Here is a 16657-nt window from a genome sequence, read left to right as displayed (position 1 = left end):
CAGGTCTAGGAGGGGGAGCACAGAGTAATGTAGAAGGCAGAGGACGGGTCTAGGAGGAGGAGCACAGAGTAATGTAGAAGGCTGAGGACAGGACTAGGAGGAGGAGCACAGAGTAATGTAGAAGGCTGAGGACAGGTCTAGGATGAGCACAGAGTAATGTAGAAGGCAATGGACAGGTCAAGGAGGAGCACAGAGTAATGTAGAAGGCAGAGGACAGGACTAGGAGGAGGAGCACAGAGTAATGTAGAAGTCAGAGGACAGGTCTAGGAGGAGGAGCACAGAGTAATGCAGAAGGCAGAGGACAGGTCTAGGAGGTGGAGCGCAGAGTAATGTAGAAGGCAGAGGACAGGTCTAGGAGGAGGAGCACAGAGTAATGTAGAAGGCAGAGGACAGGTCTAGGAGGAGGAGCAAAGAGTAATGTAGAAGGATGAGGACAGGACTAGGAGGAGGAGCACAGGGTAATGTAGAATGCAGAGGACAGGTCTAGGAGGAGGAGCACAGAGTAATGTAGAAGGCAATGGACAGGTCTAGGAGGAGCACAGAGTAATGTAGAAGGCAGAGGACAGGTCTAGGAGGAGCACAGAGTAATGTAGATGGCAATGGACAGGACTAGGAGGGGCACAGAGTAATGTAGAAGGCAGAGGACGGGTCTAGGAGGAGCACAGAGTAATGTAGAAGGCAGAGGACAGGTCTAGGAGGAGCACAGAGTAATGTAGAAGGTAGACGATGGTCTAGGTGGAGGAGCACAGGGTAATGTAGAAGGCAGAGAGAGGTCTAGGAGGAGGAGCACAGAGTAATGTAGAAGGCAGAGGACGGATCTAGGAGGAGGAGCACAGAGTAATGTAGAAGGCAATAGACAGGACTAGGAGGAGCGCAGAGTAATGTAGAATGCAGAGAACAGATCTAGGAGGAGAAGCACAGAGTAATGTAGAAGGCAGAGGATGGGTCTAGGAGGAGGAGCACAGAGTACAAGAGAAGGCAATAGACTGGACTAGGAGGAGCGCAGTGTAATGTAGAAGGCAATGGACAGGACTAGGAGGAGCGCAGAGTAATGTAGAAGGCAGAGGACGGTTCTAGGAGGAGGAGCACAGAGTAATGTAGAAGGCAGAGGACAGGACTAGGAGGACGAGCACAGAGTAATGTAGAAGGAAGAGGACAGGTCTAGGAGGAGCACAGAGTAATGTAGAAGGCAATGGACAGGTCTAGGAGGAGCACATAGTAATGTAGAAGGCAGAGGACAGGTCTAGGAGGAGGAGCACAGAGTAATGTAGAAGGCAGAGGACGGGTCTAGGAGGAGGAGCACAGAGTAATGTAGAAGGCAGAGGACAGGATTAGGAGGAGGAGCACAGTAATGTAGAAGGCAGAGGACAGGACTAGGAGGAGGAGCACAGAGTAATGTAGAAGGCAGAGGACAGGTCTAGGAGGAGGAGCACAGAGTAATGTACAAGGCAGAGGACAGGTCTAGCAAGAAGAGCACAGAGTAATGTAGAAGGCAGAGGACAGGTCTAGGAGGAGGAGCACAGAGTAATGTAGAAGGCAGAGGACAGGTCTAGGAGGAGAAGCACAGGGTAATGTAGAAGGCAGAGGACAGGACTAGGAGGAGGAGCACAGAGTAATGTAGAAGGCAGAGGACAGGTCTAGGAGGAGCACAGAGTAATGAAGAAGGCAGAGGACAGGTCTAGGAGGAGCACAGAGTAATGTAGAAGGAAGAGGACAGGTCTAGGAGGAGAAGCACAGGGTAATGTAGAAGGCAGAGGACAGGACTAGGAGGAGGAGCACAGAGTAATGTAGAGGGCAGACGACAGGTCTAGGAGGAGCACAGAGTAATGAAGAAGGCAGAGGACAGGTCTAGGAGGAGCACAAAGTAATGTAGAAGGCAATGGACAGGACTAGGAGGAGCACAGAGTAATGTAGAAGGCAGAGGACAGGTCTAGGAGGAGGAACACAGAGTAATGTAGAAGGCAGAGGACAGGTCTAGGAGGAGCACAGAGTAATGTAGAAGGCAGAAGACGGGTCTAGGAGGAGTACAGGGTAATGTAGAAGGCATTCTAGGAGGAGGAGCACAGAGTAATGTAGAAATCAGAGGACTGGTCTAGGAGGAGGAGCACAGAGTAATGTAGAAGGCACAGGACAGGTCTAGGAGGGGGAGCACAGTGTAATGTAGAAGGCAGAGGACAGGTCTAGGAGGAGGAGCACAGAGTAATGTAGAAGGCAGAGGACAGGTCTAGGAGGGGGAGCACAGAGTAATGTAGAAGGCAGAGGACGGGTCTAGGAGGAGGAGCACAGAGTAATGTAGAAGGCTGAGGACAGGACTAGGAGGAGGAGCACAGAGTAATGTAGAAGGCTGAGGACAGGTCTAGGATGAGCACAGAGTAATGTAGAAGGCAATGGACAGGTCAAGGAGGAGCACAGAGTAATGTAGAAGGCAGAGGACAGGACTAGGAGGAGGAGCACAGAGTAATGTAGAAGTCAGAGGACAGGTCTAGGAGGAGGAGCACAGAGTAATGCAGAAGGCAGAGGACAGGTCTAGGAGGTGGAGCGCAGAGTAATGTAGAAGGCAGAGGACAGGTCTAGGAGGAGGAGCACAGAGTAATGTAGAAGGCAGAGGACAGGTCTAGGAGGAGGAGCAAAGAGTAATGTAGAAGGATGAGGACAGGACTAGGAGGAGGAGCACAGGGTAATGTAGAATGCAGAGGACAGGTCTAGGAGGAGGAGCACAGAGTAATGTAGAAGGCAATGGACAGGTCTAGGAGGAGCACAGAGTAATGTAGAAGGCAGAGGACAGGTCTAGGAGGAGCACAGAGTAATGTAGATGGCAATGGACAGGACTAGGAGGGGCACAGAGTAATGTAGAAGGCAGAGGACGGGTCTAGGAGGAGCACAGAGTAATGTAGAAGGCAGAGGACAGGTCTAGGAGGAGCACAGAGTAATGTAGAAGGTAGACGATGGTCTAGGTGGAGGAGCACAGGGTAATGTAGAAGGCAGAGAGAGGTCTAGGAGGAGGAGCACAGAGTAATGTAGAAGGCAGAGGACGGATCTAGGAGGAGGAGCACAGAGTAATGTAGAAGGCAATAGACAGGACTAGGAGGAGCGCAGAGTAATGTAGAATGCAGAGAACAGATCTAGGAGGAGAAGCACAGAGTAATGTAGAAGGCAGAGGATGGGTCTAGGAGGAGGAGCACAGAGTACAAGAGAAGGCAATAGACTGGACTAGGAGGAGCGCAGTGTAATGTAGAAGGCAATGGACAGGACTAGGAGGAGCGCAGAGTAATGTAGAAGGCAGAGGACGGTTCTAGGAGGAGGAGCACAGAGTAATGTAGAAGGCAGAGGACAGGACTAGGAGGACGAGCACAGAGTAATGTAGAAGGAAGAGGACAGGTCTAGGAGGAGCACAGAGTAATGTAGAAGGCAATGGACAGGTCTAGGAGGAGCACATAGTAATGTAGAAGGCAGAGGACAGGTCTAGGAGGAGGAGCACAGAGTAATGTAGAAGGCAGAGGACGGGTCTAGGAGGAGGAGCACAGAGTAATGTAGAAGGCAGAGGACAGGATTAGGAGGAGGAGCACAGTAATGTAGAAGGCAGAGGACAGGACTAGGAGGAGGAGCACAGAGTAATGTAGAAGGCAGAGGACAGGTCTAGGAGGAGGAGCACAGAGTAATGTACAAGGCAGAGGACAGGTCTAGCAAGAAGAGCACAGAGTAATGTAGAAGGCAGAGGACAGGTCTAGGAGGAGGAGCACAGAGTAATGTAGAAGGCAGAGGACAGGTCTAGGAGGAGAAGCACAGGGTAATGTAGAAGGCAGAGGACAGGACTAGGAGGAGGAGCACAGAGTAATGTAGAAGGCAGAGGACAGGTCTAGGAGGAGCACAGAGTAATGAAGAAGGCAGAGGACAGGTCTAGGAGGAGCACAAAGTAATGTAGAAGGCAATGGACAGGACTAGGAGGAGCACAGAGTAATGTAGAAGGCAGAGGACGGGTCTAGGAGGAGGAGCACAGGGTAATGTAGAAGGCAGAGGACAGGACTAGGAGGAGCACAGAGTAATGTAGAAGGCAGAAGACAGGTCTAGGAGGAGGAGCACAGAGTAATGTAGAAGGCAGAGGACAGGTCTAGGAGGAGGAGCACAGAGTAATGTAGAAGGCAGAGGACAGGACTAGGAGGAGCACAGAGTAATGTAGAAGGCAGAGGACAGGTCTAGGAGGAGGAGCACAGAGTAATGTAGAAGGCAGAGGACAGGTCTAGGAGGAGGAGCACAGGGTAATGTAGAAGGCAGAGGACAGGTCTAGGAGGAGCACAGAGTAATGTAGAAGGCAGAGAACAGGTCTAGGAGGAGGAGCACAGAGTAATGTCGAAGTCAGAGGACGAGTCTAGGAGGAGGAGCACAGAGTAATGTAGAAGGCAGAGGACAGGTCTAGGAGGAGGAGCACAGAGTAATGAAGAAGGCAGAGGACAGGTCTAGGAGGAGGAGCACAGAGTAATGTAGAAGGGAGAGGACAGGTCTAGGAGGAGGAGCACAGAGTAATGTAGAAGGCAGAGGACAGGTCTAGGAGGAGGAGCACAGAGTAATGTAGAAGGCAGAGGACAGGTCTAGGAGGAGCACAGAGTAATGTAGAAGGCAGAGGACGGGTCTAGGAGGAGTACAGGTAATGTAGAAGGCATTCTAGGAGGAGGAGCACAGAGTAATGTAGAAAGCAGAGGACTCGTCTAGGAGGAGGAGCACAGAGTAATGTAGAAGGCAGAGGACAGGTCTAGGAGGGGGAGCACAGTGTAATGTAGAAGGCAGAGGACAGGTCTAGGAGGAGGAGCACAGAATAATGTAGAAGGCAGAGGACAGGTCTAGGAATGGGAGCACAGAGTAATGTAGAAGGCAGAGGACGGGTCTAGGAGGAGGAGCACAGAGTAATGTAGAAGGCTGAGGACAGGACTAGGAGGAGGAGCACAGAGTAATGTAGAAGGCAGAGGACAGGTCTAGGATGAGCGCACAGAGTAATGTAGAAGGAAATGGACAGGTCTAGGAGGAGCACAGAGTAATGTAGAAGGCAGAGGACAGGACTAGGAGGAGGAGCACAGAGTAATCTAGAAGTCAGAGGACAGGTCTAGGAGGAGGAGCACAGAGTAATGCAGAAGACAGAGGACAGGTCTAGGAGGGGGAGCGCAGAGTAATGTAGAAGGCAGAGGAGAGGTCTAGGAGGTGCACAGAATAATGTAGAAGGCAGAGGACAGGTCTAGGAGGAGGAGCACAGAGTAATGTCGAAGGCAGAGGACAGGTCTAGGAGGAGGAGCAAAGAGTAATGTAGAAGGCAGAGGACAGGACTAGGAGGAGGAGCACAGGGTAATGTAGAAGGCAGAGGACAGGTCTAGGAGGAGGAGCACAGAGTAATGTAGAAGGCAATGGACAGGTCTAGGAGGAGCACAGAGTAATGTAGAAGGCAGAGGCCAGGTCTAGGAGGAGCACAGAGTAATGTAGAAGGCAATGGACAGGTCTAGGAGGAGCACAGAGTAACGTAGAAGGCAGAGGACAGGTCTAGGAGGAGCACAGAGTAATGTAGAAGGCAATGGACAGGACTAGGAGGGGCACAGAGTAATGTAGAAGGCTGAGGACAGGTCTAGGAGGAGGAGCACAGAGTAATGAAGAAGGCAGAGGACAGGTCTAGGAGCAGGAGCACAGAGTAATGTAGAAGGGAGAGGACAGGTCTAGGAGGAGGAGCACAGAGTAATGTAGAAGGCAGAGGACAGGTCTAGGAGGAGGAGCACAGAGTAATGTAGAAGGCAGAGGACAGGTCTAGGAGGAGCACAGAGTAATGTAGAAGGCAGAGGACGGGTCTAGGAGGAGTACAGGGTAATGTAGAAGGCATTCTAGGAGGAGGAGCACAGAGTAATGTAGAAAGCAGAGGACTGGTCTAGGAGGAGGAGCACAGAGTAATGTAGAAGGCAGAGGACAGGTCTAGGAGGAGGAGCAAAGAGTAATGCAGAAGGCAGAGGACAGGTCTAGGAGGGGGAGCGCAGAGTAATGTAGAAGACAGAGGAGAGGTCTAGGAGGAGCACAGAATAATGTAGAAGGCAGAGGACAGGTCTAGGAGGAGGAGCACAGAGTAATGTAGAAGGCAGAGGACAGGTCTAGGAGGAGGAGCAAAGAGTAATGTAGAAGGCAGAGGACAGGACTAGGAGGAGGAGCACAGGGTAATGTAGAAGGCAGAGGACAGGTCTAGGAGGAGGAGCACAGGGTAATGTAGAAGGCAATGGACAGGTCTAGGAGGAGCACAGAGTAATGTAGAAGGCAGAGGACAGGTCTAGGAGGAGCACAGAGTAATGTAGAAGGCAATGGACAGGTCTAGGAGGAGCACAGAGTAATGTAAAAGGCAGAGGACAGGTCTAGGAGGAGCACAGAGTAATGTAGAAGGCAATGGACAGGACTAGGAGGGGCACAGAGTAATGTAGAAGGCAGAGGATGGGTCTAGGAGGAGCACAGAGTAATGTAGAAGGCAGAGGACAGGTCTAGGAGGAGCACAGAGTAATGTAGAAGGTAGACGATGGTCTAGGTGGAGGAGCACAGGGTAATGTAGAAGGCAGAGAGAGGTCTTAGAGGAGGAGCACAGAGTAATGTAGAAGGCAGAGGACAGGTCTAGGAGGAGGAGCACAGAGTAATGTAGAAGGCAGAGGACAGGTCTAGGAGGAGGAGCACAGAGTAATGTAGGGGGCAGAGGACGGGTCTAGGAGGAGGAGCACAGAGTAATGTAGAAGGCAGAGGACGGGTCTAGGAGGAGGAGCACAGAGTAATGTAGAAGGCTGAGGACAGGACTAGGAGGAGGAGCACAGAGTAATGTAGAAGGCAGAGGACAGGTCTAGGATGAGCACAGAGTAATGTAGAAGGCAATGGACAGGTCTTGGAGGAGCACAGAGTAATGTAGAAGGCAGAGGACAGGACTAGGAGGAGGAGCACAGAGTAATGTAGAAGTCAGAGGACAGGTCTAGGAGGAGGAGCACAGAGTAATGCAGAAGGCAGAGGACAGGTCTAGGAGGGGGAGCGCAGAGTAATGTAGAAGACAGAGGAGAGGTCTAGGAGGAGCACAGAATAATGTAGAAGGCAGAGGACAGGTCTAGGAGGAGGAGCACAGAGTAATGTAGAAGGCAGAGGACAGGTCTAGGAGGAGGAGCAAAGAGTAATGTAGAAGGCAGAGGACAGGACTAGGAGGAGGAGCACAGGGTAATGTAGAAGGCAGAGGACAGGTCTAGGAGGAGGAGCACAGAGTAATGTAGAAGGCAATGGACAGGTCTAGGAGGAGCACAGAGTAATGTAGAAGGCAGAGGACAGGTCTAGGAGGAGCACAGAGTAATGTAGAAGGCAATGGACAGGTCTAGGAGGAGCACAGAGTAATGTAGAAGGCAGAGGACAGGTCTAGGAGGAGCACAGAGTAATGTAGAAGGCAATGGACAGGACTAGGAGGGGCACAGAGTAATGTAGAAGGCAGAGGACGGGTCTAGGAGGAGCACAGAGTAATGTAGAAGGCAGAGGACAGGTCTAGGAGGAGCACAGAGTAATGTAGAAGGTAGACGATGGTCTAGGTGGAGGAGCACAGGGTAATGTAGAAGGCAGAGAGAGGTCTAGGAGGAGGAGCACAGAGTAATGTAGAAGGCAGAGGACAGGTCTAGGAGGAGGAGCACAGAGTAATGTAGAAGGCAGAGGAGAGGTCTAGGAGGAGGAGCACAGAGTAATGTAGGGGGCAGAGGACGGGTCTAGGAGGAGGAGCACAGAGTAATGTAGAAGGCAGAGGACGGGTCTAGGAGGAGGAGCACAGAGTAATGTAGAAGGCAATAGACAGGACTAGGAGGAGCGCAGAGTAATGTAGAATGCAGAGAACAGGTCTAGGAGGAGAAGCACAGAGTAATGTAGAAGGCAGAGGATGGGTCTAGGAGGAGGAGCACAGAGTACAATAGAAGGCAATAGACTGGACTAGGAGGAGCGCAGTGTAATGTAGAAGGCAATGGACAGGACTAGGAGGAGCGCAGAGTAATGTAGAAGGCAGAGGACGGTTCTAGGAGGAGGAGCACAGAGTAATGTAGAAGGCAGAGGACAGGTATAGTAGGAGGAGCAGAGTAATGTAGAAGGCAGAGGACAGGTCTAGGAGGAGGAGCACAGAGTAATGTAGAAGGCAGAGGACAGGTCTAGGAGGAGGAGCACAGAGTAATGTAGAAGGCAGAGGACAGGTCTAGGAGGAGGAGCACAGAGTAATGTAGAAGGCAGAGGACGGTTCTAGGAGGAGGAGCACAGAGTAATGTAGAAGGCAGAGGACAGGTATAGTAGGAGGAGCAGAGTAATGTAGAAGGCAGAGGACAGGACTAGGAGGAGAAGCACAGAGTAATGTAGAAGGCAGAGGACAGGTCTAGAAGCTGCACAGAGTAATGTAGAAGGCAATGGACAGGTCTAGGAGGAGCACAGAGTAATGTAGTAGGCAGAGGACGGGTCTAGGAGGAGTACAGGGTAATGTAGAAGGCAGAGGACAGGACTAGGAGGAGCACAGCGTAATGTAGAAGGCAGAGGATGGGTCTAGGAGGAGTATAGGGTAATGTAGAAGGCAGAGGACAGGTGTAGGAGGAGGAGCACAGAGTAATGTAGAAGGAAGAGGACGGTTCTAGGAGGAAGAGTATAGAGAATTGTCTATTAGCTTTTGTGGTAAGTCGTTAGTCATTTTGGTTAGGGCAGTCTCAGTGGAGTGGTGGGAATGGAAGCCGGATTGCAAATTGCCGAACAGCAAGCTGGAAGAGAAGTGGATGGAAAATTCAATATAGAGGTGCTATTCAAGGAGTTTGGTTATGAATGGGATTAGTGATATGGGGCGATAGCTGGAGATAGAGATTGGGTGCAGGAGAAGCTTCTTCAGGATAGGTGTGATGTGATTGTTACATGTTTGAAAGCAGAAGGGAAGGTACCTGAGGTTAATGGGGAGTTAAAGAGCTGGGTTAGGGCTGGGATAATTGGTGGTGAGGTCGGGGAGGAGGTTGGATGGTATGTGGTGGTAAAGTTGTGAGGTACGTTAGGGAACAGACAGGTGAAGATGGGGTCTGGTGTATGTCCATCTGTGTGGGTGGCTGTGGAGGACCATTGTGTGAGATCAGAGGATGAATCAATAGCAGGATTATAGAGGCTGGTGACTGGCGAGTGTCAATGGGGATGTTGAAGTCACCCAAGATGATGGTGTGAATGTCAGCAGAGAGAAAGTGAAGAAGCCAGGTGGAGTAGTGGTGGATAAAGGCCATGGTGGAGGTCGGTATATGATGGCCACTTGAAGGTTGGAGGGAAAGTGGATGCGGATATAATGTGGGTCATATTTTCCCCCAGAAACCTCCTAGAGAAATAACATTGCTGTAATTGCACCAAACATCCTTCAAGCATTCTATATATACCACACATGAATATGATATAGCCATTACTCAGGGAGATATTGGGCTCTTGTGGGTCACCAGCTATCAAAACATTTGTCATTTTACCCCCAGATGTGAATTTGCTCACCGATCATGGATCTATCCATAGATTCTGCAACACTAGAATTATAATACAAAAAACCTTTAAAATATTGTTTTACCTTGTCCTGTCTATGGCGTAGATAGTGAAAGCATTTCCGCTCCTGCATTTAACCCCTATGTGCCAGTGCAGGCATCCAAGGACACATCTGCTGACCCAAATGGTTATTGATCATTGACAGCTGCCTATTATATACCCCCTCTGCTCTGCAACAGAAAAACTGTGCAATCACCTGTTCACGGGATCGAGTGGGCAGAGATCCAATGCCCCAGCCTCGGAGCTGTATGATACCCACGTGACATACTGTAGCTCACAACTTCATGGTGCAAGGTGAACTGCTAGTAGAAGTGGTGCCTGCTGGCTGTAAATGTAGTTTCCTTTGCAGCCATATATACATGCATGTCATGTGAAGCCTCTATCATAGCTTCCCTCCCAGATGCAGCATCACTGACCTCTTCCCATATATCAATGTCATTTGAGGTCTCTATCATAGCTTGCCACCCAGCTGCATTGTCACCCATCTCTTCCTGACCACCATGCCATGTAATATGAGATCTCCACCATACCTGTCTACCCAGATACATCATCATCACCCGTCTCTTCCTGTCCATCAGTCCATATTATGTAAGGTCTCCACCATAGCTGGCCACCCAGATACATCATCACCCGTCTCTTCCTGTCCATCAGTCCATATTATGTAAGGTCTCCACCATAGCTGGCCACCCAGATACATCATCATCACCCGTCTCTTCCTGTCCATCAGTCCATATTATGTAAGGTCTCCACCATAGCTGGCCACCCAGATACATCATCATCACCCGTCTCTTCCTGTCCATCAGTCCATATTATGTAAGGTCTCCACCATAGCTGACCACCCAGATACATCATCATCACCCGTCTCTTCCTGCCCATCAGTCCATATTATGTAAGGTCTCCACCATAGCTGTCCACCCAGATACATCATCATCACCCGTCTCTTCCTGCCCATCAGTCCATATTATGTAAGGTCTCCACCATAGCTGGCCACCCAGATGCATCATCACCCTGCTCTATCCAACCATCAGTTCATGTCATGTGAGGTATCCAACCATTGCTCACCACCCAGATGCATTGCAACCTGTCTCTTCCTGTCCATCAGTCCATATTATGTAAGGTCTCCACCATAGCTGTCCACCCAGATACATCATCATCACCAGTCTCTTCCTGCCCATCAGTCCATATTATGTAAGGTCTCCACCATAGCTGGCCACCCAGATGCATCATCACCCTGTTCTATCCAACCATCAGTTCATGTCATGTGAGGTATCCAACCATTGCTCACCACCCAGATGCATTGCAACCTGTCTCTTCCTGTCCATCAGCTCATGTCATATGAGGTCTCCGCTATAGCTGTCTACCAGAGACATTGTCATCTGTATCTTCCAATCCATCAACCCATGTCATGTGACGTTTCCAAACATGCCTGGTCACCCAGATGCATAATTACCTGTCTCTTCCAATCCATTTATTGTGAGATCTCCACCTAAAATCATTGTCACCAGTCTTTTCCAATCCATCAATCCATATCATGTGAGATTTCTACTGTAGCTGACCATCCAGATGCATCATTTCACATCTGTCAGTCCATGTCATGTGAGGTCTCCACCATATCTGCACTTGCGGATGCATTGTCACCTTTCTCTTCCCATTCACCAGTCCATGTCATGTGAGGTCTCCACCATATCTGCACTTGCGGATGCATTGTCACCTTTCTCTTCCCATTCACCAGTCCATGTCATGTGAGGTCTCCACCATATCTGTGCACCCAGATGCATCAAAACTCTTCTCTTTCCATCCGTCTCTCCATGTAATGTAAGATCTGCACTATAGCTGTCCACCCAAATACATCATCACCCATTTCTTCCCATCCATCAGTCCATGTTATGTGAGGTTCTCAACTCTAGCTGGCCATACAGATGCATCATCACGAGTCTCTTCCCATCCCCCTATCCATTCTATGTGAGGTCTCCACCAAAGCAGCCCACCAACCAGCATTATCACCTATCTTTGTCCATCCATCACTCCATGTCATGTGAGATCTCCATCATATGCATCATTACCCGTCTCTTCCCATCAATCACTCCATATCATGCGAGTTTCCCACCATATCTGTCCCCCAGATGCATCGTCCCCCAGAAGCATCGTCCCCGTGTCTCTTACTGTCTGTCACTTCTTGTCATGTGAGGTTTCTTCATATATGGTCTCTCAGATGCAAGGTCACTTGTCTCTTCCTGTTGGTCATTATATGTCATGCGAGGTGTCCAAAACATCTGTCCCCCCAGATTCATGATCACCCGTCTCTTCAGCTACTGTGACATAGTGGTGGGGTCATTCTTCCCAGTGATGTAATGATCTTACCAGAGCCTTCATGTCAGCAGCTTGTGGATCTGCCCTAGAGCGGTAGACGTTGTGCTTCTCCACCAAGGTCTTCTTCTCTACGTTGGTCAGTGCTGTGATCAGGTGAACCAGGCCGAGCAGACAGTACTGGAGCCCTTGCATCCTGGACCCTCTGGGCCACATTGTGTGAGGTCATGTATGAGGAGGCCCAGGTTGTGTGAGGGTACGCGAGGCCTGACACTATGAGGAGGCCCAGGTTGTGTGAGGGTACGCGAGGCCTGACGCTATGATCCTACACTAAGGAGTCAGAGACTATAAAGTTTGTGGCAGGGTGGGACGCCTGACATTACTCCACCCGCTGATGTATTATGCTGGAAGCAGAATTATTGTGTTAGGGACCAGGGACTGGGCAGAGCCCAGAACAAGCCGAGCATTCAGCCAGGGATTAATAACACTGCTGTAAAAGTTTATGTTTCTCTATATAATGTGGGATGCTCTGCCTGCAGAGCCTTCCATCAGAGCAGTCACATTAACTCTTCATGAGCTGCATCCCCTGATCTAGGTACATGCTGCAATTGTTTGCAGAGCTGCCCAGCAGTTAACCCTTTGATGAGCACAGACCATACATTTCCCTCAGGTGTTAATCCTGCAACCGGCCCTCGGCGCAGATGGAGTCTTACTATTAATTGTCCTTTTTACTGGGTGAGAAGTCCATATATTTGCCAGTGTTAATTATGATGTCAGGAGGTGTCAGAGACAGCTCTGGGCTCTGTACCGGGCTTCTCACAGCTGCAAAAACACCAAAAAACATTTTCATGCTTTGTCTATAGTAAGAAGTTTGACAAAAGTAGTCAACATGGAAGACAACATGAGTAGATTCTGGCTGTAATCATGGTAGTGCCGCCGGCCAAACTCTCATTAAAGCCAAACGGCTCCAGAGCTATGGTTACCATGTCCAGAGGGGCACTGGCCAGTGATCAAAAGTAAAGTCATAGCTGTCATTTTCCATTTCTTGGAGAAGTTCTCATCTTTGGTGAGGGTCTTTCACAGAGTTTAATTATAAAATGGGAGAATTGCTCTTCAGAAACTTCTTTCTAAACAAAAATTCTTATATAATAATGCAATTAAGTAAGACTTGATGTTCAGAATTTTAGAAGAAAGATAGAAAGTCCAGAGATATAGGTTCCTCGCTGGAGGACGTCGATGAAGGTTGCTCACTGATTGGTGCAGGAAATCCGTCTACAATAAACTGAGACATTTTACACTTCACATCTTTGTAAGTTAAGGCTGGATAAGAAGCAACTATTATACTTCATTGGAAGAAATATATCTAGAGTGATGGTGCTTGGAGAGATCTAGATAATTCAGAGATTCATTTAGCCAGGAAATAAAGTTATGAAGGCTTACCCTAACCCACTAAGAACAGAATATTGCAGCCAAGACACAGAGACCTGGGCTGTGGTCATTCATCAGATCGTAGGTTAGTTTTACATGAAAGAGAAAACACATATATACTTGGGCTGTGGTCTGTAATCAGGTCATAGGTGGGTTTTACACTAAGGAGAAGACACACAGAGACATAGGCTGTGGTCTCTAATCAGGTCACAGGTTAGTGTTGTTCCAATACACACAAAGGAAATAAATATTTGTATAATAATACTTATGTAATTGCAATAATTTTCTGGAAGAAATTTTTCCCACACTTTCAGCCATGACTGTATATAGGTTTTAGCAGATCGTTTAGTAGAGAAGTTTATTTTCTTACTCCTGTCTCGCTCCATTATCTCCACCTCTTCGGGTCCTGGCCTGGTATGTGAAGCAGCAGGATGTAGTTGCAGTGGTGTCTATATGAGGTAATACCACACATCCAGCCAGGTCCCTTTTACTGCAATGTTCAGGGTCATGGAAACAACCGTCAGCCGGTGTCCCCCAGCATTACAGAGGAAACCTAGGAACAGTCCAACGAAAAGAGTGTAGAAGAGAAGGAAACCCAGGAGCAGTACAAAGAGAAGACGGTAGACAAAGAAACCCCTGAACTGATCATAGAAGACTGTAGAGCGGGACAACACCCTGGAACAGTAAAAGAATATTGTACCAGGAATTGAAGCTTGAGGTAGATAATTTGCATATTCCTGGTGCATTCTGGGATAAGTGAAGAGTCCTCGTGAACTCAAGGAACACCGGATTTTGACTGTTGCAGCAGAAAGGAGGACTTCGAAAAACCATGTGAATTTTGGCACGATCTTCACCTCTTCATATAAACATTAAGAACATAGAAGAGACCAGGAGCCATTTGGTGATCTGCATATCCTGCTACATGTTCACAGACTTACCAGGGGAAAAGCCAAACTTCACATGCCAGAAATGCAAGCTTGTGTCCCTGTTGGAGGAAAAGTGGCAAAGTCTAGAAGAGAGAATAGCTACATTGATAATTATTCAGGAAGGTGAGGAATTCTTAGAGCAGAAGTGTCTCTCCAGAAAACAGAAAGAGAAGAAATGTATAGTGCACCTGAAGAAACAGAGGACTGGAAGCCTGTGACCCAGAGAAGCCGGAGGATCGAGAGGCAGTCAGCACCCATACTGCTCAGGAACCAGTACCAGGCTCTCACGCAGGAGAACCATGAAGAAATACAGCAAGATAAGACTTTGCCAACAATGAATAACCTTGTAAGCCCTCAGAATCCTCCTTGATGGAGAAAGAAAAATGTTGTGAAGACAAAACGGAGAGTGGTGGTCATGGGGGATTCCCTGCCGAGAGGAACAGCGGCCGCTATCTGCAGACCAGACAACCTCAAGAGAAATGTGCTGTCTTCCAGGAGCAAAAATTACAGATGTGTCTGACAGGATATCAAGACTCTTCAGACCTACAGATCACTACCCATCCTGCTAATACATGTGGGGACAAATGACACCGCAAGAAAGGACCTGGAAACCATCTGCAGTGACTTTGAAGACTTAGGCAAGAAAGTGAAAGAATTGGGAGCGCAGGTGGTCTTCTCATCCATCCTCCCAGTGGATGGCCATGGAACAATGAGGTGGAATAAGATTCTACAGGTGAACAACTGGCTACGTCGATGGTGCCGTCAACAAGGATTTGGATTTCTGGATCACGGAATGAATTACCTATACGATGGACTACTTGCTAGAGATGGGGTGCACCTTACGAAGACTGGAAAACATGTATTTGGAAGTCGCCTTGCTACACTCATCAGAAGAGCTTTATACCAGAACAATGTGGGAAGGGAAGCAAAAGGCCAGAAAAAGCCATACAGCTGACAAATACTATTGAGATCTCAAGTAACTAACTAAAGATCAAAAAATCAGAATAATAAAAATATTGGAGAAACCGAAACCGATCACAAACTAAGATGTTTCTATTAGTGTTGAGCGAGCATGCTCGACACTGCTTGGTACTCACCCGAGCATCACGCTACTCGGGATGTTCGGCGAGCACCGAGCATTTCTGGGTTACTCAGGCGGAAGCTCGGGTCTCCGCCCTGCATGTTTGGCGCTCTTTACAGAGCCAATGAACATGCAGGGATTGCCAGCCAGTCTCTATGTTGGCTGTGGGCATTACAGTGATTGGCTGGCTGCCCAGCGTCACTTCGAGTATTTAAAACTGGGCGCCGCCATCTTGGACACAGACGCTCCGGATCAGACAGTGTAGGGAGAGATATATACTGCAAAATAGTTAGTGTAGGGTCTGTAAAGGCTGCCAGATCAAACAAACAGTCCTTCTCAGGACTAATATCCATCCTAAATATCAGGCAGGCAGGCTGTATAGGAGACGCAGTGGTTATACCAGCAAACGCTGCATTACTGTCCTGTGTGCTCCTGTTGCTGAAATTGCTGGACTTATCCCCCGGTCTCAGGGGCCAGGAAAAATCTTTTTATTTTCATCTAAATCCTCTTTTTTTTTCCTCCTTCACACTGTACAAATACCTGTCTTATTAACCTTTTGGTGTCCACCCCCCCCCAAAAAAAAAAAAAAAAAAAGTGTGTCTGTGACAGTTCAGACACAAATATATCTGTTGAAAATAGTCTGGTGTAGGCCAGAGAGACAGAAGTGTGGTTTTGCAGTTCCACGGTTCAATCCTCTGTATTATCCACTTTTGGGCCATTTGTATCTAAAAAAAACAGTTTGAGTGTGTCGCTCACTGTTCAGCCGCAAATATATATATTTAAAAAAGTCTGCTATACACCAGTAAACAATAACTGTGGTTTTGCCATCCACGGTAAAAAATCTCTATTATCCTGCTTTTGGTATTTTTTCCGTAAAGAAAAATAGTAATAGTGTCTCCCTGATTGTTCAGATTATTTAAAAGAGTCGGAGGGGGCAGTACAGAGATCTCTCCCATGACCTGTTTATACCAAGGATGGTGACAAAGACGAGGGGGCACACTATGCGTCTGGAGGAAAAGAGGTTCCTGCACCAGCATAGAAGGGGATTCTTTACGGTCAGAGCTGTGAGACTCTGGAACTCTCTGGGAGAGGAAGTGGTGATGTCCAACTCACTTAATGAGTTCAAGAGAGGCCTGGACGCCTTTCTTGAGAACAATAAAATTACATCTTATGCTTAGTGATAGTTAATTAATCCAGGGATTTAATCTGACTGCCAGATTGGTGTCGGGAAGTGAATTTTTCCTCAATGATGTAAATTGGCCTATACCGCATGTTTTTTTTTTACTTCCCCTGGATCAACGCTGCGGAATAGCTGCAGTGCACAAGAAATAGGCTGAACTGGATGGATGCTTGTCTTTTT

The 16657-nt window shown here is 48.4% G+C and overlaps 1 protein-coding gene across 1 annotated transcript in view; it reads right to left on the bottom strand.

Annotated features, from left to right (window-relative positions):
* Positions 1–12228, bottom strand: part of LOC141173496 (uncharacterized) — a 251025-nt gene extending 238797 nt beyond the window's left edge. The window contains exon 1 of the mRNA XM_073657880.1: positions 11917–12228. Within this exon, the coding sequence (XP_073513981.1) occupies positions 11917–12078 (162 nt within the window). The 5' untranslated portion in view covers positions 12079–12228. The remainder of the gene's footprint in view (positions 1–11916) is intronic.
* Between the last annotated feature and the right edge of the window lie 4429 nt (positions 12229–16657).

The sequence above is a fragment of the Phyllobates terribilis genome, unplaced genomic scaffold, assembly GCF_046119375.1.
Source record: "Phyllobates terribilis strain yellow unplaced genomic scaffold, ASM4611937v1 Scaffold_1__5_contigs__length_1240528914, whole genome shotgun sequence".
NCBI lineage: Eukaryota > Metazoa > Chordata > Amphibia > Anura > Dendrobatidae > Phyllobates > Phyllobates terribilis.
Note: the sequence above shows the minus strand (reverse complement) of the source record. Positions and strands in the feature narration are given on the sequence as shown.